This window comes from Rhea americana, unplaced genomic scaffold (genome assembly GCF_003343005.1).
Source record: "Rhea americana isolate MKP2758 unplaced genomic scaffold, rheAme1 scaffold_42, whole genome shotgun sequence".
NCBI lineage: Eukaryota > Metazoa > Chordata > Aves > Rheiformes > Rheidae > Rhea > Rhea americana.
In genome coordinates this window covers 3,315,690-3,339,794 of record NW_028186557.1, presented here as the reverse complement: position 1 = coordinate 3,339,794, position 24,105 = coordinate 3,315,690, and the positions used below count along the sequence as shown (strand labels likewise).

Genomic DNA, 24,105 nt, shown 5'->3' with positions numbered 1-24,105 from the left:
GGGGGGGGGGGAGTTGGGATGGTTGGTGGTGAGGTCACTTTTCCGCGTCGGAAGGGGAAGTGACGCATGCGGAAGTGCGTGCGGAGGAGCTGGAGAGGTGGTTGCCAGGTTACGAGGATGATCCGCTCCGGTAGGGCGGTGATGGCGGCTGGCGCCGGCCGGGCCGGGCCGGGCCGGGCCGGGCCGGGCGGGAGGCTGCGGGGGCCCGGGGTGGGGGCGGAGAGGCGAGGGAGCGCTGCGCTAACGTGGTCTGTGCTCTCCCCGCAGCCGTGGATATCCAGCCCGCCTGCTTCGGGCTGTACTGCGGCAGGACCGTGCTGTCGGTGAACGGCTCCCTGGAGAGCTACGGGGACTGCGGGGTGCGTGCTGCCGGCTTTATCCCTTTGGCCTCCCCGAGGGCGGAGATCCACATGAAGACTGGGGCGGGGGGGTGAAGCTCTGCGCAGCTTGTTGCGGGAAGCAGGAGCCGCTCAGGGAACAGCCCTCCTGCAGGGGTGCTGAAGGCTTGGCGAGAAAAAGGAGGCGAGCCGAGGGGGCAGGTMGTGGAAGGTGGGAGAAGACGTGTGGGTGTGGAGAACGGCGTCAAAAGCAGCAGAGTGCTTTGAGGAGAGTGGTGTACTGGTCCTGAGCTTTCACTAGGAAGAGCTCTCTGGAGACTGTGCAATGATTTTAATGGAGTACAAGGAAGGGTAGGATCCCCGGAAACTCTGTGGGACAGTGGTTGTGAGTGGCCTGGGAGTGAGCTTAGCAATGTGAGAGATGTAGTGACAGCTGAACAGAARAGGGGAGCCTAGGATGAAGGCTTTTAAGGTGAAACACATTTATTTATATTAACAGGTAAGGGCTGGAGAGTGCAAGGCTAGTATATGGTGGAGAAATTATCGAGGTTGATGTTTGATCTCCATAAAAATCTGAAAAGCTTCATGTCCCAGTATACTTCAAGCTGTTTTTTTCCAGCAATTGGAATTATTGCCTCTTGGTACTTGGACAGTTTGTAAATGCAGTCCTGTGCTTTTTGTAGGTATGTCCCAGAGGACAAAGAACTGATGACAACAAAATCTGTCGTGAATGTGTCGAATCTCCAGACCGCTATGACTGGCTATACCTTGGCTTTATGGCCATGCTTCCCCTGGTTTTACATTGGTTCTTTATTGAATGGTATTCAGGAAAAAAGAGGTTAGTATGCTCTTTCTTAAAAAAAAAAWTCTTTTAAAGAAATCTCATAACCATAGGTGCTCAATCTGAGATGCTGAATGAACTTTGCCAGTACTTCAAGCTGTTAGTTGCACTGATGCAGCCGCATGTCAGCTATGAGTGTGCTAGAGAGTCCATGAAGGCACATGCTTAATTTTGGAAGATATTTCCATTGGTCTACTGCTCTTCATCTGCAAGTTTTTGAAATATTCTAGTTCTCCTATTTATATGGGGAAAAATGCCTTTTTAAATTTACTGTCTGTTTTTATAAGGGTGATACAATATGATTCACGTTTTGATGAATATGATTTATGAATCAGTTTTGGACTCTTCATTTCTGTTCCTTTTGAATATTGAGATAGACTTTTCCTCTTAATTCTGTCACGGAGAGTTCTTCACAGGTATGAGTTAAAGGCTAGATTTRTGCAATGCTTTTGTGATATTTTATTTCATGCTTCCACAAGTGGCAACGAGACTTCCTCCCAACTGAGCATCCACTGAGCATAGCAGAAACCGGATTGTTTAGAATTTATGTATGAGTGAGTGTATCAGTCATCTGAAATATGGTATGTTAGTCTTTATGTTCAGCTTAGAAAACTTCATTTTTTTTATTGAAGCAGTTTTATCCTATCCTCAGTTATAGTGACTCTTAACTCTGTAGAAGGTTCTGTATTGTATAGGTTTTTCACTTGTCATTTAGATTTATTTTCGTTGTAGCAAAATAGTAGTAAATCTGTTTTGCTCCCTCTCCTTCCACAGTTCCAGTGCACTGTTCCAGCATGTCACGGCTTTGTTTGAGTGCAGTATTGCAGCAATCATTACGCTGCTTGTGAGTGATCCAGTTGGCTCCCTGTATATCCGTTCCTGCAAGGTAAAGAAGCTTTCAGACTGGTATACGATGCTTTACAATCCRAGTCCTGATTACATCACCACAGTGCACTGCACTCATGAAGCAGTCTATCCTCTGTGAGTATAAACACTACTGTGCTTGTATCTGTCACTTTCTTCTGTACAAGTTTGTTTCTAGCCATACACATTCTTTTCAAAGCTGCAGAAAGTCTTTGGTTATATACAGCGTGGACCAATGAGTATCAAAAACCTTGAACTCTTTCGACTCGTTGAGCTGTCTTGTGTTTGAARCACCTAACAACTTTCTGAATCAGAACAAACCAGCTATCCAGCAGTTTTTTTCCATGTTTTCCTATTGCTACATTGRCTATGCATGGGAAGCGTAATCTGTCACAGACAGCTGGCATGATTGCATTTGCTAGTATTTGTGAAGTTTCCATCATCTGTAAGAATAAGTATTGCAGGGAGCTTTTTGTGATCAGTGTCTTTCTTGCCRCCAAAGAAGGTGGCATTTTGCTCCTATCTGTCCTATAACTTGACTGTTTGACGTAGGAGGAGTCAATCTGTTACTCCGTGTCTGTGCATTTCCTTCCTGTAACATCTTTAGACAGTAAGTTCTTTAGAATTGACTCTCTAATCMCACATTTACTGGATGTGAGCGAGTCTGCAGGACATACAGAACTACAAGTGTTAACCAATCTCTCTTTTTATTTGCAGGTACACAATTGTGTTTATATACTATGCCTTCTGTCTTGTGTTAATGATGCTACTTCGACCTCTTCTGGTTAAGAAAATTGCCTGTGGTTTAGGAAAGTCTGATCGCTTTAAAAGCATTTATGCAGCACTTTATTTCTTCCCTATCCTCACTGTGCTTCAGGCGGTTGGAGGAGGCCTGCTCTGTGAGTTTTCTTCTTATGACACTAAACAAAAGTACCTTTTTGTTTGTTTGTTTGTTTTAGTAGGCCTTTCCTAACCAGGCTCCTGCTCACCACTGTTTTCCCTCTGCTAGTGCTGCTAGAGGTTGTGCCTTTTTCCAAAAAGGGAACAGAAGGCCGGGGGGGGCGCGGGGAATGTGAATGGAAACCAAATGCTTCTCTTAGAGGGAGTTAGTTTCATGGTCTTCTAAGATAAAATGCATCTGATTTCAGAAATGGAGTAAAGCATAAGTTTGGGGAATTAGCTATCCTTTGCTTCAGCTTCCAGCATACTTSTCAAATGGGAGGAGACAGGTGCCACAAAATCCCTATTTGGCCAGGCTGCTTTCCTATCTTCCTACTTCAATTAGGGATTTAAGTGTACAATAACTGTAAAGAGAAATATTAGTTTGATTTGCACTTGTCAAAAGCTAAGCTTAAAACCCAACTAAAGCATGGAATAGTCATACTTTGCTGACCATTTTTGTTGCACGCTTGATAAAATGCTAAGAGGTAGGCTACAGTCCTTAGTTTACTTCAGAGCCTTGGTTATATGTGGAACAGCATATTTCAGSAGAGATCATACCTTTTTTCTTCTAAAATGTTCAATGTTTGCCTCCAGATTATGCCTTTCCATATATCATACTKGTGTTATCTTTGGTTACACTGGCTGTGTACATGTCTGCTTCTGAAGTGGAGGTAGGTAAACATGTTTTTCCTGTTAAAACTCATATAATATAAAAATACTTAAATGAGTAGAGRCTTTGTCTCTTGCATTTTCTCAGCAGTGTATTCTGTATTTTARTATCTTCTTTTATGACTTCTCCTCCTAGCTGGAGGAAGCTCCTGCAGGTCTTTTCTCTTGTGGTATGCTTAGAAATTGTATTATATACTGGAAAGGCTCAGACTTAGGAGGCTTCATGCAGTGTCTCCATAYGCTACCTGTAGCTTCTCTTAAATATCAGATGCTTGGTAACAGGCTGATGCTAACAGGATACTGTGTTTATTTTGCAGTCTTTCAAGGATCTTCTCGTCAGGAAGAAACGGCTTGTTGTCCTCTTCAGCCACTGGTTACTTCATGCCTATGGAATCATTTCCATTTCCAAACTGGATAAACTTGAGCAAGACCTCCCATTGCTCGCCTTGGTACCTGCTCCTGCCCTCTTCTACCTGCTGACTGCAAAGTATACTGAGCCATCACGCATACTCTCAGAGGGTGGAAATGGACATTAAAGAGAGCCTGTGCCAACAGTGCTGTCCTAATAATATGCATTAAGCAAGTTTAGTGCTTGTTATGCATTTGAAAGCTTCTGTTTTAAAAGAAGTTATTTGTGTACAAGACTTCAAGGTGAAACACCTCGAGTGAGTTTGTGGAATATTAAAAAGCTGCACTTTTTATTCTTCATAAACAGCTTATATAGATCAAAGGGAATGTCTTTGTATCTATTTATCACTGTGAATCTGTAAAAAAGCTTGTGATACATTCTAGTACATTTTTTTTTGCTTATATATGTTTATTTCCTAATACARTATTTTAAATGTTGTCTGAATAAAACAATAACAGAACTTCGTTCTCAGATTTTCTGATTTCTTTCACCTACCATGTGGAATTTGTTCTCCTGAGAGCAAGAAAGGAAAAGAAGTTCAAATATTTCATTTTGATTAAAAAAAAAAAGAAATGCTCGAGCTTCTCCTCACCTACGCTTCACGCACTTTGCTGGAAAGGAGAGGAAATGCACTGTGAAGTTCTCTGAAGTATTTTTTATACTCTATGTACTTGGTTCAGGTATGGAGACTTCCTCCTAATTGATTAGTAACATCCCTTCCCACTAAAGTCATTTTCTTATATCCTGACTACAGATTTCCACCTAGGAACAGACTATAAAGTTTTTTTCATCCCTTAAAACTTCTGCCAGCAAACCATTTGCTGCAGGTAAGGCTATGAAGTATCTGGTAGTTATATAGGGATATAGCCCTGTCTACCTCTTTCAGCATCGTCACCTTAGCAACCTCTTACTGTGGGAAAACTTTGTGCCTGCTTGTTCAGTTTGTTACTAGCGCCARAAGTGTACAACTTGTGCTGTTTGACTTTTTTTTTTTTTTTTCCGTCAACTGGATCAGTCTGATGCGTGGTCACAGCAGTAGCCATAATACAACAGCAGCTGTGGTCATACAAGGGTGGAATTTAGTAGCTGAGAAAGGAGAGGAATAATTAGGCATAAATCTGTCCCAATCATCCATCTTTACATGATATCGCTATTGGAATGCTATAACCAGCCAGAATAACTACAGTAGCAGGGCTATAGACAATGTGGACAGCCTTCAGGGTAATCTTAAATGCAATGTAGACAAAGAAAATAGCACAGATTAAAAAAAGAAAAAAAAAAGCAAGAAATAGGAGGCCATATCTCCTAGAGGAGATATCATCATCACTTTTCTACTGCTCTCCTTAAAGTTTCTTTATATTCCTGAAAATCTGTGTACTTCTATGAATACCTTAATATGAATCTAACCTGAAAAAGACCAGCAGCATGAAACAGACTGCCAGTTGCTCTTCTTATGCATTGAAGGGCAATCAAATCCAGGTATTTATTTAGCTTATTCCGACCCAGTAACTACTATCAGCATTTCCAATGGCTGTATCAGTCAGTTRGACCAAAATGGACATGGCGAGAACAGTAACAGGAGAAGGTAGATTTCCTCAACTTAAACAGTTTCTACTGAATGGATCATTGGATGTAGCGGTACAAATAGCAGTATATTTTTCCATATTTAAGTGTAACAATAACAGCTTTCGTATGGTGTCATCTCTCTAGATTGCTACGGACAACCCACTTCAAAGCAAAGGTACAGTGAAAAGGGCCAGCGCCCGCAGGCAGCTTGCTGGGGCGGTGGTGGGGTTGATTYGCGTGGTCTCTCAGCTAGTCTACCCCGCGATGTCGCTGTGCGCTGCTCAACAGCTAAGAGCCTTCCTCAGCAGATGGTTTCGTTTTGTGTTTGTCTCCTTTGTTCTCTGGAAGGCCAGTTAACAGGCAGGTTCACGGCTTCTAAAAACAGTGCACAAACAAAATAAATCTTGCATGCAGAAACAAGGTTTTATTTAGGGATTAAGGAAGTAATTTATCTCCTTAAGGAAATCAGACAAATTCTGTCTATACTGCTACATACAAAATATGATTTGCAGACACATGTATCTAGAGGACAGTTCTAAAAATACGGTCCTAACTTCACATATTAAAATACCACTGTCCAATAACTGGCAGCTTCACAGGCACATTTTTCTTTAAAATGTCCTAAGCATTGTTTTGAGCCTGTATCCGCACACAGTGGTCACATTAGTACATGTGCAGTGGATAGGTGAGCAGCCAGTCCAGCAGTATGCAGAAAAAGCCATTCRTAAAGGTATAGTAATGATGTCTGTACGCTTTTATGTGCATTCTGAATGGGCAATGAGGCCTGGGTTTAAAAGTTAGGCTATATATTGTTTTTAAAAAGAAAAACAAYAACAAATCTCAGGTAAAAATTAGCTTTAGTGAAGAGTACATCTATTGCTAGGTGTAAAATCATGTTAATTTTAAATATCTAGAAATCAGGGAGTCTATTAAAAGCAAAGTGTACAGGAACTCAGAGCACTGCATGGGCCGTGCATGGCATAACCAGACGTTTACCTTTGCTTCAGGGCTCCACTGTTTTGGCCTTCAGCAGAATCTGGAGTGTAAAATACAAATTAATAAACTCTTCAACACTTGCTCTCACTAGTATTAAAAAAAAAAAAAAAAAAAAAAAAAAGAAAAGCAACTACAGTCACAGTGTTAGGCAGATGTAGCTAAATAAATACACACATTTTTTGAATGACCAAGTAATATTTTTGTGTAGGCTCCTTATCTAGAAGCCTGCCCTGTACATTTCACACAGAAAATAATACCAGCACCAAGCCTCTTCACCACGTCTCTCCTCTCCATGGCTTCCTCTCAGGGAGATGCCCTTCCTCTCCCCTTTCCCTGGCTTCTTGGCACATTACCCACACCCAAGGATTTCAAAGCAGCCTGAATGCCATAGCCCTTCAGCCTTGCAACGTGATTAAAAGACAGATTCTGTAACAAGACTGYAGCCATGCAGAGACCAAACCTGTGACTCACTACAGATGAGAACTCTCTGAACTAACAATGAAGCTGAAGTCTGCAGGATTTGAATTAAAAAGAGGACCYGAAGCAAGTGATTTTGCTTGTATGAGCCTCTGTCCTATCACCCTCCAAGAAAACAGTATAAAATATTGTTGATTTAAATGGAAACAGCAGTACAAATYGCCCACGTGTAAAATTCTAGACACCATAAACATTAATTAACTATGTAGTCCTACAGCGATAACCGTGCAACAACAAACTGCAGGACTGAGGGTTTGTTAGTTTTATTTACCCTTTGTGGAAATGCTAATGTGTAATTCTGAAAGATCAGTGACACAGTATTTTCWATAGCTCCTTCACTGTCATTGCCASAAATGGAGATTAAAGATGATAATATTCAAATTCAAATTGYGTTGTAAGGCATGCCTAATTCTGCTAATAAATGCATCAGCTTTTCCACTGTGACTGTAAGTCTAGATCTGCAAAAACAGTGATCTGCTATGACACAGCTGTACTACTATTTTCTAACAAGCTGCTAAAACGAACATATTCAAAAGAAGTCCAAYGGGGTTAAAAAAAGAAAGAGCAGAAAAGGAAAGGAATAAATTTGGTATATCTTACAGCGAACCACTCTAGATGTTTTTTCAACTARTGAATCAAGTTCTTCCAATTTATTTTGTAGTCTGCTATTAATATCATAGATCTTTTCCTCTCGTCGTTGAATTTTTGTTATTAGAGCCATCATTGCTTTTAGTATTTCCCGTTCATTCTCCAAAAATTCCTGTAATGAGACAAAGTAGAATTTCTTTTTTATTAAAAAACAAAAAACTCACAAGATATTAACACACTTGTTTTGTTTAYCTTGTTTTTCCATAATTTGCCTGGCCACCAAACCTGTAGCTCTGCTGGAAGCTTTTCATTAACTAGCCGATGCTGGCATATAGCAGCTACAAAACACAAGTTTAATACTTTTCCCCTGTATGACTTCAGAAAGTGTAGTGCCATATTTGCAGTAGGAAATTTTATTTTTGACATAGTAAGCAAAGAATTTATGCAAAGTAGCAGCATAAAAAACTGAAATTCACCTTTTGAATAGAGCTGTCCTCTGACCATCCCTGCTGAAGAAGATCTACAATAGAGTCAAAAGTTAAAACATAGTAGGGAGTTCTGCAAAGAAGACATAAGGGCTCAAAGATATTCTTTWAAAATATCACTTTTTGTTTTGAAATATTTATTAACATGTTACCATGAAGCACTGCTAGGTCATTCAGGATTTTGGTTGTTACTGACTTGTGGCTTTCTGCTTCAAAATTCATTGCAAAAATGTCTTCTTTTATCTGTGCATTGCACTATGAAAAAAAGATAGATAAATACTTGTCTCAGTTTTTAATAGTTTCTAAACTAAATAGTATCTAACAGTCTCACAGTTTCTGAAGAGATTAGAAAGAAGTATTTAAAAWAACCTTACAGATATACAAAGTTAACGTATTCCTCAGGACTTGCTTGTTTTCTTTGACAACAGTGTCCATTTTATCTTGTTGAGCACATTTTAACAGTTGCCAAAATAAATACGTGCTAGCTATGTCTATACTAGCAAATAAAATGGATCTGGGCACAGAGAGCAAGTGGAAACGCACAGGTCGTGCTCACACAGTAAAACTGTTCTGCTTTCTCTTCCYCAGGAGAGGATGGACTCACCCACAGTGGGGCAACTGAGCTAATCCTTGGCTCGTGCTGTCCCCAGAACAACACCCAGTTTGGGCTGAAATGGCCCAGGTCAGACACAATAAACAGCATCTCCTAGTGCAATGTGGGCATCAAAAAACAAAACAAAAACCTCCCACCCAGAGCTTCTCAGGCCTGATAGCGGACTGTGCATAAGGGGAGGAATATTTGTACTGTAAACAAGGGTTTCCTTTCTGATGGAAGCCTTTGTTTCCGTGAGGATACAATCAGATAGAGCCACAGAGCAGCTGGTACCCAACATCTTCACTGCCAGCCTATGTAGGGTTCAGCTCTGAACAACAGCCTGACACCAGTCGGCAATGACACTTCTTTTACAAGCTTTCCTTGTGTGTTTTATGGAGAAAGAAGTTCCACTAGTCTGATAGCCCAGGACCTAAAGTTATGCAGAATATTTCCAAAGGCATATGGATAACCCAGCAGCTTAAATCCCATTTTAAAAGTAAAATAGGCAATTTAGTGTCTAACCAGTCATTTCCATTGAGGATTCAGTACCTGAGTGCTTAGACCACTTCCATAAAAATGGGAACTGGGTACAAAGTCAAATGCTTAGCCAGGTTGGAAGTATCCAAAAACTGTATTGCTTGAGACCAGAGTTGGATGCATCAGGGAAAAGACAGAGGTTTCTCCACCCACCGGAAGTCAACAGGAAACTAAATGCCTATATAATCAAAGTGGGTTTTCTTCCCTGACGTTTTGCTGACCAGAGGGCCTATTTGTTGAGTGGCTGCTGAAGAAGCTATTATTCCTGATTAATCCTCTCTGATTTACAGTGTTTCTCTTATCATGATAAAAATACCATACAATCACAGAATAATTTAGAGGTCATCCCACTACTCAAAGCAGAGCCAACTTTGACATTAGATCAGGTTGCTCAGGCCCTTATCCAGTTGAGTTTTTAATATCTCCAAAGATGGAGATCCCACAGCCTCTCCAAGTGCCTGTTCTGAGTGCAAGAGTTCACCACCTACTTCACTTGGGAAGCTGCACCCTATCACTTAGCTGGGCATGGGGCTTCTGGCAGGCAGCACAACAGCTATCAACATCACACTTTTGGAAAAAAACGCAGTAAAAAAACAACACTAGAACAAGGTCTTCATACTGAGAAGGAACATTGTCAGCCCTCAAGATACTCACTGATTTTAATCTACAGTTCTCAGTGTTCACAATGTCGACTTTTCTGTTGAGCTCATAGATGTCTCTTTCCAGCCACTTCATGTCCTCTGTATGATTTTTCAATTGGCCTAACGCAGTGTCACGCTTGATCCGCAATTCGTTCCTCAGCTCCAACTGTAAACAAACCCTTTAGAGCCAACTGATCTTAACTCTCTATAGGATTTTCGTACTTTAATTAAACAAACTGAAAAGAGTTTTTACTATGTGGTACCTTTCATTTAAAAATTTCAAATGGGCACCTGAGACAGGTATCTAAACCCTCTTACCAATAAGAAGAAAGAGATACAGAGAGGGGGAGCAACTGTTCACAGTCCATAAGAAAGATCAACTCTGACATGAAGTGACCTCCCTACCACAGGGCCACTCCAATGGCAGAAATACCACATTTCATGTCCAGCGGTACACAATTGGTTTTGCACTGTACTGCTTGGCTAGAGAAACAGGTCTCCTTTCTCTGAACAAGAGACGGTTTCCGCGCTGATGTGGCTTCTGTGAAGCAGTCACCAGACAGATTTGCCTAGGTATCAGACCACTCGGGCATGAGTCCTGCAATCTGATCTGTTCATCTTCGTGTCATTTATTCAGTATCTTTTATACAAAGCAATTATAGACTTCTCAGTAACTAAAAACTTTTAATTCATCCCATTAACCCCAGAAGATGCAAATATGCACCTTTGCTACCTGGAAGTTTTGCTCTGGTAGAGACACCAAAAAGAAAAAGGAATCTAATTGCATGCCTGGGACGTAGAGCCCAGCTGCAGCAAGCTCTGGCCAGGCTGCWGAGGTGCAGCAGACCTAGACAAATGGTGACAGTACATGCTGAGACTGTTTGTGTGTGCACTGTAAAAATGGCCAGCGTGGGCACAGCAGGTCTCATGTGCACTGTGACTGCTGTGCTCAGACTCACCAACTGTAGCAGGTCTGAGTGGGGCAGACAGGCAGACTCACTGTGCAACCTCTGTAGGGACTCTCTGGCTGGGGAACATTAGCTCCACCCTTCCTAAGAGTTTTTGAACCATTGCATCTACCCCTACAACCATATAGTTTTCTCTCTCCTCACACTAACATTGATTGAAGGCCTGAAGTCAGAAATGAAGAAGAGGCAAAGATACAGAAATGTTTTCAAATGTGGRTTACTGAAGCAGCAGAATCTCCTGCCCCAGCAGTAGCAAGCATCTGAATAGGARCAGGTTCTCAAGGGGCCTTTGTTCACTTGAGCAACTCCTAGCTTCTCTTTGGCGTGCTCACATGCCTGAGGGATGCAAAATCAAGCATAAGGGCAGCTTGCTACAAATGCAGGACCACAGGCTGAGCTGGGCTATGAYGCATGTCCAGAAGGAAACCCCTATATGAAGCAACTGTGGAACTGAACGTGAAATCATAGAAGCACAAGACCCCAGCCTGTCACCCCCAGTCTCCRTGGGTGCCTATTCTTTACTGGGAGGGGATAAAGCAGTGGGAACTTCACAGAAAAGTGTAGCTAAGTTTCAAGTGGTTACCATGTCCTCCTTGAGCTTCCCAGTAGTCTTGATTGACCGCTCAATGGCTCTTTTGGTTTTCATCTCTTCATCTTTCTTTTCTAAAAAGCAGAGAAAAGGTTTTTAGACAGTGTAATGGCTCAACAGTAAAGTTAAGCTATTATAAGAGAAACTAGGTTCTGTTGGTAAGTGATCTGTTTAACATGTCTGGCATTTTTTTTAATATCATCAATTTATGTTATGGCCATGTCTACAGATTCTAGTTGTTTCAAAGAGCTCAGTTTCTGTTTGCTGTACTGTTCACCTAAACCATAGCCAAAGGACCAGAGTAAAAATGCTTTCTGAAAAGCAAGAGAAAGTCCCACCCTGCAGAACAGCTACATAATACTTACTTAAAAATGATTTCCTGAGTTCTTCATATTCTTTATGCTTCTCTTGCAATTCTCTCTGGGTTTCTTCCAAGGTTAGTCTGCTTAGGTTTAATTCCTGTTCTTTTTGATGCAGATTCTCAGTTGCAGTTTTGAAGTCATTCTTTAATGAAAATAAAACAGTCTAGGCAGCATTTAATGCATAAATAATTCAAYGTGTGCAGGGGAAAAAACATAGAAAATAAGACTGGAAGTGATCCCAGGAGGTCATCTTAGTCCATCCCTCCACTCTACAGCAGGATCAATTAGACCTAAGTACCCGTGACAGATGTTTGATCTATCCTTAAAACCCCTAGCAATAGAGATACTATGTCTCAGACAGTTGATTCTAGGGTTTTACTATTTTTACTATCTGTGCTGTCACTGCTTTCTTAGGGGCAAACTTTTTCTTAAATTAAATCTGCTATGTTCCCTGTTATTAATCTCATCAAAAGTGGACAGAAGAAAAGTTTATCATCTTGCAATATATCTTTTATGTATTTGGAGGTTATTACCATGTCTTCTCTTAGATTGCTCTATTTTAAATGGAAGAGTGACACATTTCTTCAACCTTTCTTCTGATCATTTTTACTGAACTCATTTCAGCTCTCCAAATAATCTACACCCTTCCTTAAATGAGGGATCAAAACCAGACAATGTACACCAGTTGTATCTTGCCAAAATTGGATATAACAGAAAGCTTACTTCACATGTCTTAACATACAATATTCCTCTTTACACAGACTGGTTTGATAGTTGCCTTTTTTACCACTACATATTATTGTTCAACTTCATAGCTTTGGTCCTAGTTGCCACTGCTAGGCTTAAAGACCCCCTGCATGCTGGATTTGTACAGACAACTGTTTCTAAGCACACAGATTTGTATTTTTTATGTCCTCCCTCTTTTTTTTCCCAAATTAATTCTCCAGTTTGCTAAAATCATTCTGAATTCTAATTCTACCCTCCAGAGGGTGCTTCTAGTTCTATCTTACTTGCCATCTACACATATGATAAATATTCTCTTTATTCTATCCTCTGAATTATTAAGGAAAATACAGATTAGTTCCAGTTTGAGAACAGACCCCCTCAAACCAACTGGGYTTGTTATTCCATTTTGGCAGTAAACTGTTATCTAGGATGATTTTTCCAACTGTTCTTGTTCTGAGGATTCGTCAGCCTGCAAAAGAGACAACTAAAGGGGCATAAAATAAATGTATGTAAAATCATGAATGGAGAAAAGTAAAAGGGGTGGAAAAGATAAGAGGACAATAGCCATTCATTATTTCTTAGAACAGAAGAACTATGAGATGCCAATAAACTTTTGAGACAATAGGTTTAAAACAGAAGAATATCTGTGTTCTTAAATAAATCATGGAACTCACTGCTGTAGGTTGCTATGGAGGATAAACATATACAYGAATTAAAAGAATCAATAAGCAACAGAAAAATATTTCACTGATGAYTCAATGTAGCATAAAATTCCATCAAAAGCTATTAACCCAAAAACACAGATGCCATCTCCAGCCAAGAAAATTCATGACACTTCATTTCTCAGGGAGACTGTGCAGAAGAAGGATCGTTCAGTATTTGACTATTCTTGTATTTCTTGTCTAAGTAGCACTATGGATCCCTGTTGAAGACAGGATCCTGGAAGGACCRACCTTGTGTCTTACCCAGTATGGCAATTCTAGGAAATGAAGTTGATTTGGCTCTGCCTAGTCTTTACATGTACTTAGAAATAATTATGAATGCCTCTGAAATGGCTTCAGCTATTTAACTACCAAAAAGTGAATTTCATCAGACAAAGATGATCTGAAAACCTTTACGTTCTCTAGGTATGCGTGCTATCTTGTTCCTTCCCCATCCTAACCTGAGTTACTACCTTCCTGAGACAGCACTATTTACATCAGCTATTTGATTCTGCTGACCCGTTGGTGAAGCATATGAAATTTAAAAATTTCTTCTTCTTACCACCAATACGGAGTGCTTTCCTGTTATTCCACATGTCCTTCCCTACATGCATTTCATTCTGTGGCTTGACATGTCTCATTTTGTCCAATCATGCCTAGCCTTAGGCAGTCTTTTTCACCACACTGATATTTGTTTAATATAAATGTAACTACATAGCTCCTGGATCTGAGCTGTACATCCCCCTGTGACGGGGCTGCACAGACTTACAARCCTGGGAATCTTTGCACTGTGTTACATCAAAACAGGAGAGAAGAACTATTAGGTATTAAAGACTAAGCAGATCATCACCTAAAGACCATTACAAATCTGTACATTTTAATCCTTCTCTGTCTCATTYCTTAGCTTTAAAAATCTGACCTGTGTTTTTAAAGCAAAAAATGTTTAATTCTATGTACACGCATCTCTCAGTATAGTGGAATCTCATGTTATGGCAAAAAAGAAAATAACTCAGGAGTTAAATGACTTTTYAGAGAAAACTAGACCTTTTCCCATTTTGTTGCAATAGGTAAAAACAAAGAAGGGGCAAACTCATGTAGCCCTGTAATTTGGTATTGCCATTTCTAGTAGCAAGCCATAAATTTTGTATCAAGTTTGCAAGGCCTCAGCATTGAGGCTTGTCAGGCCTACTCTGTCCGAAGTTTTCTTGACCTGTGTATAGCTTTGTATTACTTGGTTTAGCTGTGACAGCARTTTCTRAATGATCAAGTGACTATAGCTAATTTGGCTTACTTTTGTTTATCTTTGCATGGTACAACCATAATTTTCTATAGATAGCAGTAACAAGTAGYTACTTTGCGTAGACTAAGAYATTTATGAAYGCAATCATGTGATGTAGAGAAATACTGGTGTGGTACKGTAGTAGAGGCTTGAGAAGTGGAGACACAGGATGAAGCAGAGATGAGTACAGGCATGGRATAAGAGATGGGRCACAGGCCTGGCRCTGGAGACCCCATGGCTATAAACAACTCACTGAAAAAAATGCAGACCTGGAGCTGGACAAAACTAGTTCTAGGGGCAAAAAAGAGATCAAAGAAACAGCATCTAACATATGTAAAAGGCAACATATATATAAAATTTGGATGCAACTCAGAGCTGCAGTCCAATGAAGAAAGAGAAACGTGTGTAAATGCATCTGTAAATGCATCTGTAAATCATGTGTGTAAATGCAATAGGACCCGACTGGGTCCTAGGGGCAGAAAGAAGAAACCGTCAACTTGAACATCATATTCCTCCCCACAAAGGACTCCAGACGCTGACAGCTTGCTGCACCTCTGTCACCTCCTTCTGCCAACACCAGAGCAAAGCCACCAACCTTATGACCCTAAGGAGCAGGGGAAGGGTGAGCTAACACTAAGGAAAAGGGTAGAAACCAGGAAGTGTTTCTGTTACAATTTTAATTGTATTATTACTATTATTGCAACTTTTTTTGTAATTAGGTACTGTGACATTATTGTTACTTGTTTATCTATAWTAATTAAATCTAGAYTAATGATGTTTCTTCTGTTAGACTGTTAAGATTTTTATTATACTAACAATGAATTCTTGGCTTTACTTACATATATATAGTGTTCTTCCTCTGCCCAGAAACATGATTTTGAGCACAACAGGAACAACCTAWATAGGCTGGGAGACTTTGAGAACCATGTTAATAGAGAGAAAAGAGGATACTCAGGAAATAAAGCCATAGGAAAAATGAAACTGAGATAGTGTATGAACACTAGGACCCTAATTTCACTTTTTTACATGACATTGATGTCAGATGCCACACTATACATTTTTGTGCCTGTAATCAAAGACTAGAAACATCAGAAAATCACAAARTGTATATATTTGGATATGCTCACATGTTTTATATGGACTGTAGCACAGAAGGAAGGGTGAAAAGAGAGAAAAAAAAGCTGAAAATATGGAGGAAAACAGATGAAGTGGAGATGGCACCACTGGCAGACAAATGTATGTGAAGGCAGCAGTGAAAGGAAGGTGATTTGAGGCTTGCTTCTATGTAGCCCTTTGATACCATGCAYCACCATGACGCTCTGGAGACAGCTGAAGGAACCTGAACATAGGATCTGGTATTACTCTTACTCATGTGGGAATTTATTCCCCCTATACAGACCACTGCCATGGGAGCAGAATCAGACAGAATCATTTTACAGATGAAACAGTGGACAGTAAGAACAAGAAAATGCTAAAAGYGCCAAACGAAAAACGCAGAAGAAATCAAAGCAGCTACAATTGTTTCATCAAAATGGTAGGAAATGAAAGCAAAGAAGAAAAAAATTAAAAAAGGAGAAAATATCAGAGTGTGCCACTGAAGAAAAACAATTACAATTACTTCTTCAATCTGGTTCTGTCCAGGCTACCAACAAAAAGACCACCCTCTGATAATGTTTTCATCAGCACTGTAYTATATGAGAGCAAAACACTTTTGGAGTGGGTTACGTTAAAAAAAGAAAAACATCAGAGTAAGAGTAAAGGTATATCTAGCATCTCTTTTCTATATGCAGCATAGCTCAACTGCCAGAAAGAGCATGAGAATGAATCCAGCACAAATGTTGATTTAGGAGGGACATGCTCACCCTTGATCTCTACAGAGGCCTCAGCAGCTACACGGTCATAACTGTGTTGTGTGATATAGGAGCATACCCTCTGCTGCCAGAAAAATGAGAAAGGTCCCCAAGGCTTTTGTAAATCTACCTCTCTAAGGCTGGATACACAAAGAGGGTATTTCCTACACTCCTGACATCTAATTTATCCTAGTTCAAATCAGACTGTTGACTGAGAGTCAGACAGGGGAGACAGACTCCCTGGGGATAGAGCATATGCTATATACTAAAGATCGGAGAAGTGCAGGCGATTTCTGAAAGCTCCACATAGCTCATATTTGGCATTTCTGTGTCCTACTTTCTTTGGGAAAGAAAGCTCACCAGTGTTTTAAAGAACACAGACACTAAGCAGTCTTGGGTTCTGTCTTGCACACTACTAGTCACTCTAATAGATTTACCACACCAATAATTTYAAGCAGACTTTGATCAGTGTCTGAAATCAGGCTGTCATATTTCCATGAATGTTGAGCTGTTTACTCCAAAATGATGGAGCAAATTCTACATTAATAAATTACATATTGGGAAGCTCACAACAAAGCTGAGCTGTGTGTGTGTCACGACCGAATCTAGTCTTGCATGTATTTTAATTTTAAAATGGGAGACATCCATTCTGAGAAACACTTTTACTGTATGGCATTCTATTGACATATAGGGCCATATGCAAAGAAATATATACATGGRTGTGTACTGATTCCAGTGGCTCAATAATCTGACGGTTTTATCCTAAGTGCTTACCAGCATAAAAAGAAATAAATAAAATGAAACCCATATGAAACTGAGAAATAGAGAATTTATCTGAAAAACTAACGAACAGACAGGTCATTCTTCTTTTGCAGGTCCCAATGAGCGTTCCTTTACTGAGATGCAGCAAACACTACCAATTCATCCGCCAGAGATCTTTTCAAAGTCAATAAAAAGAACAACAAAACTTACCTCCAGACCTTTTATTTTGTTAGTAAAATCCTCCTTATAATTCCTGTAGTCAGTTTCCCTCTTATTTACTTCTTCACTCAGGGCTTTGATTTGGTTTTCAGACTGCAAAAGTTCTTTCTCTAAGTCTTCAATCTCATTATGGAAAACAAAATGAAGATCAGTGATTTCTGTAATACATAATGTCCACTTGGACTACTCAGAAAKAAGTGATCAAAACAAAATGAGAGCAACCAACATTTAAAACCTATTTGCTTTAAAATTATTATTAATAGGAGTTAAGGCCAAATCACTAGATCTGATAACATGATTAATATCTTGCAGTGAACTAGTCTTGGAGGTTAGTTACTCTGATGACAGCTTACTCTGATTATTATAACAGCATGAATGTAGTGTAACACTGAATGTCGTGGATTATAATCCCTGCTGTTTAACATACCTCCAGAATTAGCTCACCATGCCGCTTTTTACCAGCCTCTATTCTTTCATTCACTTCTTTGTTTCTTTTCTCCTCCACTGAGAGGAAGAGGTTTCTCTGTTTTGTTAAGTGCAGTATCTTCCACTGAAGCATTGCTCTAGTGACAGATGCACAAACAGAAAATCAGCCAAAATTGGGAGAGAAACATTCAAGGGAGATGCATAGTATTTTCAGAGGCACAGCAAACCTAATTTAAAGCACATCTCCCATAACTTCAGGACTACAATCAAAATGGTTTGGCTAGGAGTCCCAGCTCCTCAAAATCTAGGAGATGTGTAGCTCTAGTGTGCATTTCAAAATATGTAAACCCTGAATTGCCYTTTAAAAGTGTCTCTGCTTGTACTGAACACAGGGGAATCTTAGGGTGCGTAATCTTCTGATTTATGTACCTCTTATAAACCCAAAGACCTTATAAGATTAAGGAGAATATTTAATATCATGATGCTAAAGTGCAGTCTACATGGTAAGTTCAGTGGCTGCCACCACCTGACATTACAACAATACTACTGAAATGAAATCATGGGAGTATTGGAGGAGATGGGCTCTCTCTGCCGTTGTACCACTRAATATTTACATAGTGAGGCCTTAGTTTTGTATCTCATATAAAATAGCAGCAACAAGGTGCAACAATTCATTAATTTGCTGCTTTATTTTTAAAGCTAGAAGGCAGACACTCTAGTTAATACTACCTCATCTCACTTTCTGACTTTAAATCTTCCTCTAGAGATTTCAGTTCTTTTTTATAGCTCTCCTCCATCTTTCTRTGGGAAAGAAAAGAGAAATTTTCAGAAAGAGCGCTGAAGGTTTGCAGAACATTTATTTTATGTTGATTTTTTAGYACAGTTTTTCAAAACTTCCATCTCACCAGCCAGCATACTCAGCACTTCCACTAGGTGGAGAGAGGCAATATGGTACTTGACGGTCACATCTCATATATGCATACTACATACATCACATAAATATATACATACTACAGTGTTCAGCCACAGCTATCCGTTACACCCTTTGTTTCTCAGGTTGGAAACATCAATTTAAAGTTAAGAGGCTCTCATCAGGAACAAAAGTAAAGTTAGGAGTTTTTATTCAGGCCAGAAACAGTAAACAAATTCGAAACACAAGAACAGAGGCTTCAGGAATGAATGAGTACACTAGTGTATTAGTAGCAAGTATTACCAAAGAATATTCACAGAAGTAGAACTTCTAACCAGATGGACAAATCAATCTGAATGTGTAAGTATGTATCTTCTACTGTATTATGTATGATAAATATTAAAACGGATTAACTTCATTTCGATTCAACATATGCTGGGGGAGTTCACTGAAATAAAAAGGTTGGTAATGTAAAACATCTATAACCTGTTCCTGTATATCTGAATTACAAGGGAAAATGTTGTCAGGAAATACTGCTGACTCTGATTCTCACTCCTCCAAAGTGTGAAGGTGGGAGAAAGTAGCCGCTCCAAACCCCATAAAGACTTACAAAGAGGTGGTTATGGGGCTTTCTGCCAAAGGTATTGCTGTTCCAAGTGCAAAACTTGGTGCAAAGCAAGTATCAAGCCAGCACTCCAAGGAATTTTAAAAGTAGTTGAATGTATCCCAACTAATGATTGCAAAACTTTGAAAAATTATTTCTTCTGTTCTGCAGTTTCCAAAATAATGTTCACTGTTCTTTCATTGGGGGKTTTCTCCATTCAGAATTTTTAAGACTGTTCCTAATCAACTGGAGATTCCCCTCRGTAAATGGAACCTGACAAACTTGATTCGAAGTTGCTCATATAAAAATCAGTCAGCCTTGTAACGTGAGTGGTGAAATTCTGAATACTTTGCATATTACTTTTAAAGACAATAGAAATTAACAAGCAATCTTAACTTTGATTTCAGATTTGGTGGCACTGTTAAAATAAGTGACTGGGAGATGTATGTGAGGTACACTGAAATTAAATGATTTGGGGCTTGATCCATAGGGATATTCTTTCACATGAAGCCAGCAAAAATTCATAGAACTATATAGTTATATACAAACATACAATAAAATGTTAAGAAATTACGGAGTGGGGGAGGAGGGATAAGGGATTTTTCAATCAGTCCTTCTGAAAGCTCAGAACTGCAATATATTTCCACAGTTCTGTGAAGTCTAGTTTAAAAGTTTGAAATTAAGGTGCAGTTGACTCTGGGAGAAATTCTTACAACCCTTTCCTTTACTATCATTAGTGTAGATATCCAATTAGTGTCAAGATGCTGTGTGACAATTATTCCACCTCACTGTCTTGTTAATTTAGTATTATGCTATAGAGCTCATTGCACAACATTTCACTACAAGTTCTCTCCCTCTTYAGCAGTGTATGGCTACCTAACACTTTTCATTTCTGTCATCCCACATTTACATGGCAACAATCTCTCTTTTATCAGGTAAAATGAAAACAGTGCTCCTATCAAGATAGAGATGTACTTCATTTCCAGCAYAGCAGAATGAACGTATTTTATGTTTTCATATTCAATACAAAAGGAAGGTGAGCAATCATTTTTTTTTTACTCTTTATCTATAATTATATCCAGAAGTAGGACAACTCCATATTAAGGAAAAATTCCTCAGGAGGATTTAGACAGATAACAGGAAGACCCTAATAGCACAGCCCCTCCAGTGCCACACTATTAAARAGCTGCACAGAGCCCAGGACAATTTATGGCAGTTAAAATACAAACGTTTGCTAGATTTGAGGAACACAAGATCAATTGGCTGAACCTTTTCACTCTGCCTTGGAAAGGATGAAAATTCACACCTGCTACTAGGCAGAAAAAAAAGAAGCAGCTCTCCCCTTTGTGGAAATTACCCTCCTTACATGAGAGAATTTGATTATCGGTGGACAACATGCAGCCTTGCCATCCTGACCCTCTAGCRAGCAGACAAGCTGGGTCTCATGCAGGATATGAGGGGTTATTACACATAACCTTGTCCTTACCTAGGACACCTAAATCCCCAAAGTTCTTCCATAAACTGTAGGCTAACGGAGAGCTGCAAAGCTTTGGCCACATTCRTCCTAGCCATACTCCAATGAATAGGGCACAGAAAGTCTACTTTGCTTAGACTACACAAGCTGAAGTTTTTTTCTTCAGGGTCACTTCTGTGCCGCCGGATACGACTGTAAAAGGGTCATGGCTCAATTCAAGATGATGTACCATAGTATGGAGTTAACTGTCAAAGCTGTTGTTTGTCAAGTTCTATATTGTCTCAATACGCTTTATTATTTGCACGTTCCTTGCTTCTTGATAAGAAGCTACAGATTGAATTATGGTAACTGGCAGCTAACCTTTTTGTTGCAGGAAGCTTCAACCAGCCTGCTAGTGTGGTTTATAAATCCATTTAACTTCCCTATTGAATGCCAGAYTTCAGAATCTCACAAACCAGCTAAGCTCTTGAGTAAACTGTACTCAGATCATTTACTGTTGTCAAAATTGAAAGATTACATACAATAGGTTATCTTCAAGATTTTCAATTTCCTCCTCTAGATTTTTTTCTTCCATCATACGATTTGCCAAAAGTTCAAGATTTTCATCTAGTAAAACAGATAATTTCCCCAATCTACAAGAAAAGAAATACATATTAGATCCTTAGTCAGGCAGAAACGTGATCTCACTATTTAACAAGAATAGTCATAAAACCACAAACTTTAAAAACCTGTACCCAAAAATCTGACAAGTAAAACCTACTTTGCCACAGTCCTATCCCTTTTTACAGCCCAGTGCTGTTCTTCTTCCTCTAATTGTTGGTACTTCTGGCATGCACCTTTATTTTCTAATTTAAGTTTTTTATTTAGGCGTTCAGCATTATGCAGAGCTTCTGTAATCTAGAAGTAAAGAGCACTGATGTYAGTTGATTATTCTTTCTGTTTCTGCTTTACCTCATAATAATATTTTATATTGMTCTAGTGGCTTTCATCAGAAAATCTTAGAGGACTTTAAAATGAACCAGGTTTCACAACATAATTAATATATGTGAACACCACRTCAAGATCTCTTCTCTGAATCTTCATTTCCATGGCCCCATTCAAACCAACCACTCTGGAACAGCCTGCAAGCACTATGCTGCTCCCAAAACAGGAGCACTCACAGGAGTGGAATCGTAGCTTGCATGCCCTGTGCAGATACTCAAGTTAGCTTYAAACTAGCAATGTATCCACAGCAGATGAAGTTGCTGTTACTACAAGTTAATTTAAATCACTTTTCCCAGAATGTATGTAGCAGGYAAGGTGGCAAGGATGGCACAGAACAGAAGAATTAAACAAACTAGGACTCTTAGCCAGGAAAAGTGAAAACTTCATAGAGTYCTGTGTAATCATGAGTGACATGGAAAAAGCAATCAGGGAAAATCTATTAAATATCTTTCCAGTATGAGAAGGATAGRATGACAAATGAAATTAGCAGGTGGTGGTTCAACAGAAACATCTACTCCAAACAACATGAAACTAAGCTGGGGAATGCTGCACCACAGGATGTTGTGAGTTTCCYACATAGCCCTGAAGAATGATTAGCTAGGGTAAAGAAAGAAAGTCCATCCAGAACTATTAAATACAAAGATGCCACAAATTAATGGAGCCTGAAGTGCTCTTATGAGAAAGTATCATTGTATGCTTGGCTTATAACCACTTCCTTGGGCATCTGCTGTTGACTATCTTGTCTCCAGTAGTGATCAATGAGACAGACTTTTACTCTAACTTTGCACAGCCATTCTTGTGTTTTTAGCTGTTTGCAAACAACTGTTTGMATGATGTTTTAAACATGGAAGAGGTGCGTTCTGGATAGAGCAGTGCAACAGGTTGCCCAGAGAGGTTGTGGAGTCTCCTTCTCYGGAGATATTMAAAACCTGCCTGGATGCAACCCAGTCTAACATGCTGTAGGTGACCTTGCTTGAGCAAYGGGGTTGGACTAGATGATCTCCAGAGATCCCTTCCAACCTTACCCATTCCATGATTCTATGTCTYGGAGTAAAAGAAGCCACTGACAGASAGTACCTTGCTTCAGCTCAAGGCAGTGACTCCTACCTTCACTGTGTGGACTRCAAAGGCTGAGAAAGTGGGAATGGGGAAGCCTTGGGACTGAAGGAGCACTGGGAAGGTGGGCACACAATACCGARGTGGGAGGCAGTAGGAAGCTCGTGTCCTGGCTCTAGGAGATAGGGGTAGGTAGTTGGAAGAGAGAAAGAAGGTAGGAAGCAGATGATTTGCATCCTGGTTTGTGATGGTGAGAGTGCAATAGCAGTGCAGGTGAGGTAGGCACGGGATGGGGAGAACACAGCCCCCACTTCATGCTGCCCAATGTCAGTATGGCAGAGTTTTCAAATGGACCATCACTTTGTTTTTGTCTTGCAGTCTACACAGGGGTATAACCTGGGGGTGGCCTCCAACTTAAGTTCATAAACTCTCCCCCAAAGGTGTGCAGATTGAACAATCTCAGGCAGTGGGCCTTCCCTCACAAATTCAGCTAATGAAATGCCAGCATTAGTCAGCTTTCCCACACATGCAATGTTAATAATAATGAAATATAGATCAAGTCAGCAGAAACAGCTGTAAAAACTGCACATAGCTTTCCAGACCAGGATCCCAACTTCATCCTTGTTAACAAGGCTCCCCACAATCCTCCTACATACCTCTATCTCCTCCATTTTCTTATTGTATGTACATTCCATCTCAAATCAACATCCTACTCACATTACCTTCTGTTCCCTTGTACCCTAGTTAACAAGATCAAATCCTCAAATTCAACTCACCTCTAAGTGCCCCTTAATTTTCAAAATCACCCCATAGTCTCAGTCGAAGAGCAGATCTTGGCACCACCTTCAGAGCATGAATAGGAAGTAGAGACCACATGCCCCACAAATGCTTGCACTTCTTTTGCTTCTTCCAAGCACAGAGGCACAGGCAAATCGAAGTGCCCAAAGCACCTCATGTGTCACATTTTTGTGCAGGTTTGCTCTCAGTGAACGTTTCAGGAAGAGAAGGATTAATAAAACCTCTGAGGCAGAATAAAAATCTGTTTCTTACCATTTCAAGTTCCTTATTCAAATCCTCTTTTTCTTGGGCAATTTTTGATTTTAAAATCAGTAAGTCAGAATCAAGCTGATCTCTATTAAACAAAGCCAATTTAGACATATTTAGGAGGATATTAACAAAAAGCTATTAACTATTATGCATTTTTATTCCCAGGCCTCTCATATGAACATAAGCTATGTGAATTTCTG

The 24,105-nt window shown here is 39.8% G+C and overlaps 2 protein-coding genes across 2 annotated transcripts in view; one reads left to right on the top strand and one right to left on the bottom strand.

The window, feature by feature from the left end:
- The first annotated feature begins 53 nt into the window (after positions 1–53).
- On the top strand, positions 54–4,514 carry JKAMP (JNK1/MAPK8 associated membrane protein). Its single transcript, XM_085315065.1, has 7 exons — positions 54–130; positions 268–359; positions 1,022–1,176; positions 1,954–2,160; positions 2,761–2,942; positions 3,580–3,656; positions 3,972–4,514. The coding sequence occupies exons 1-7, from the start codon at positions 67–69 to the stop codon at positions 4,188–4,190; spliced, it is 996 nt and encodes a 331-aa protein (XP_085171191.1). The 5' UTR covers positions 54–66; the 3' UTR covers positions 4,191–4,514.
- A 951-nt stretch (positions 4,515–5,465) lies between these two features.
- CCDC175 (coiled-coil domain containing 175) overlaps positions 5,466–24,105 on the bottom strand; it is a 31,599-nt gene continuing 12,959 nt past the window's right edge. The window contains exons 8-20 of the mRNA XM_085314971.1: positions 23,909–23,990; positions 21,579–21,715; positions 21,340–21,450; positions 18,560–18,631; positions 17,832–17,967; positions 17,396–17,527; positions 11,871–12,009; positions 11,500–11,579; positions 9,962–10,114; positions 8,328–8,430; positions 8,167–8,210; positions 7,703–7,862; positions 5,466–5,470 (exon numbers count right to left, since the gene is read on the bottom strand). Of these exons, the coding sequence (XP_085171097.1) occupies positions 5,466–5,470; positions 7,703–7,862; positions 8,167–8,210; positions 8,328–8,430; positions 9,962–10,114; positions 11,500–11,579; positions 11,871–12,009; positions 17,396–17,527; positions 17,832–17,967; positions 18,560–18,631; positions 21,340–21,450; positions 21,579–21,715; positions 23,909–23,990 (1,354 nt within the window). The remainder of the gene's footprint in view (positions 5,471–7,702; positions 7,863–8,166; positions 8,211–8,327; positions 8,431–9,961; positions 10,115–11,499; positions 11,580–11,870; positions 12,010–17,395; positions 17,528–17,831; positions 17,968–18,559; positions 18,632–21,339; positions 21,451–21,578; positions 21,716–23,908; positions 23,991–24,105) is intronic.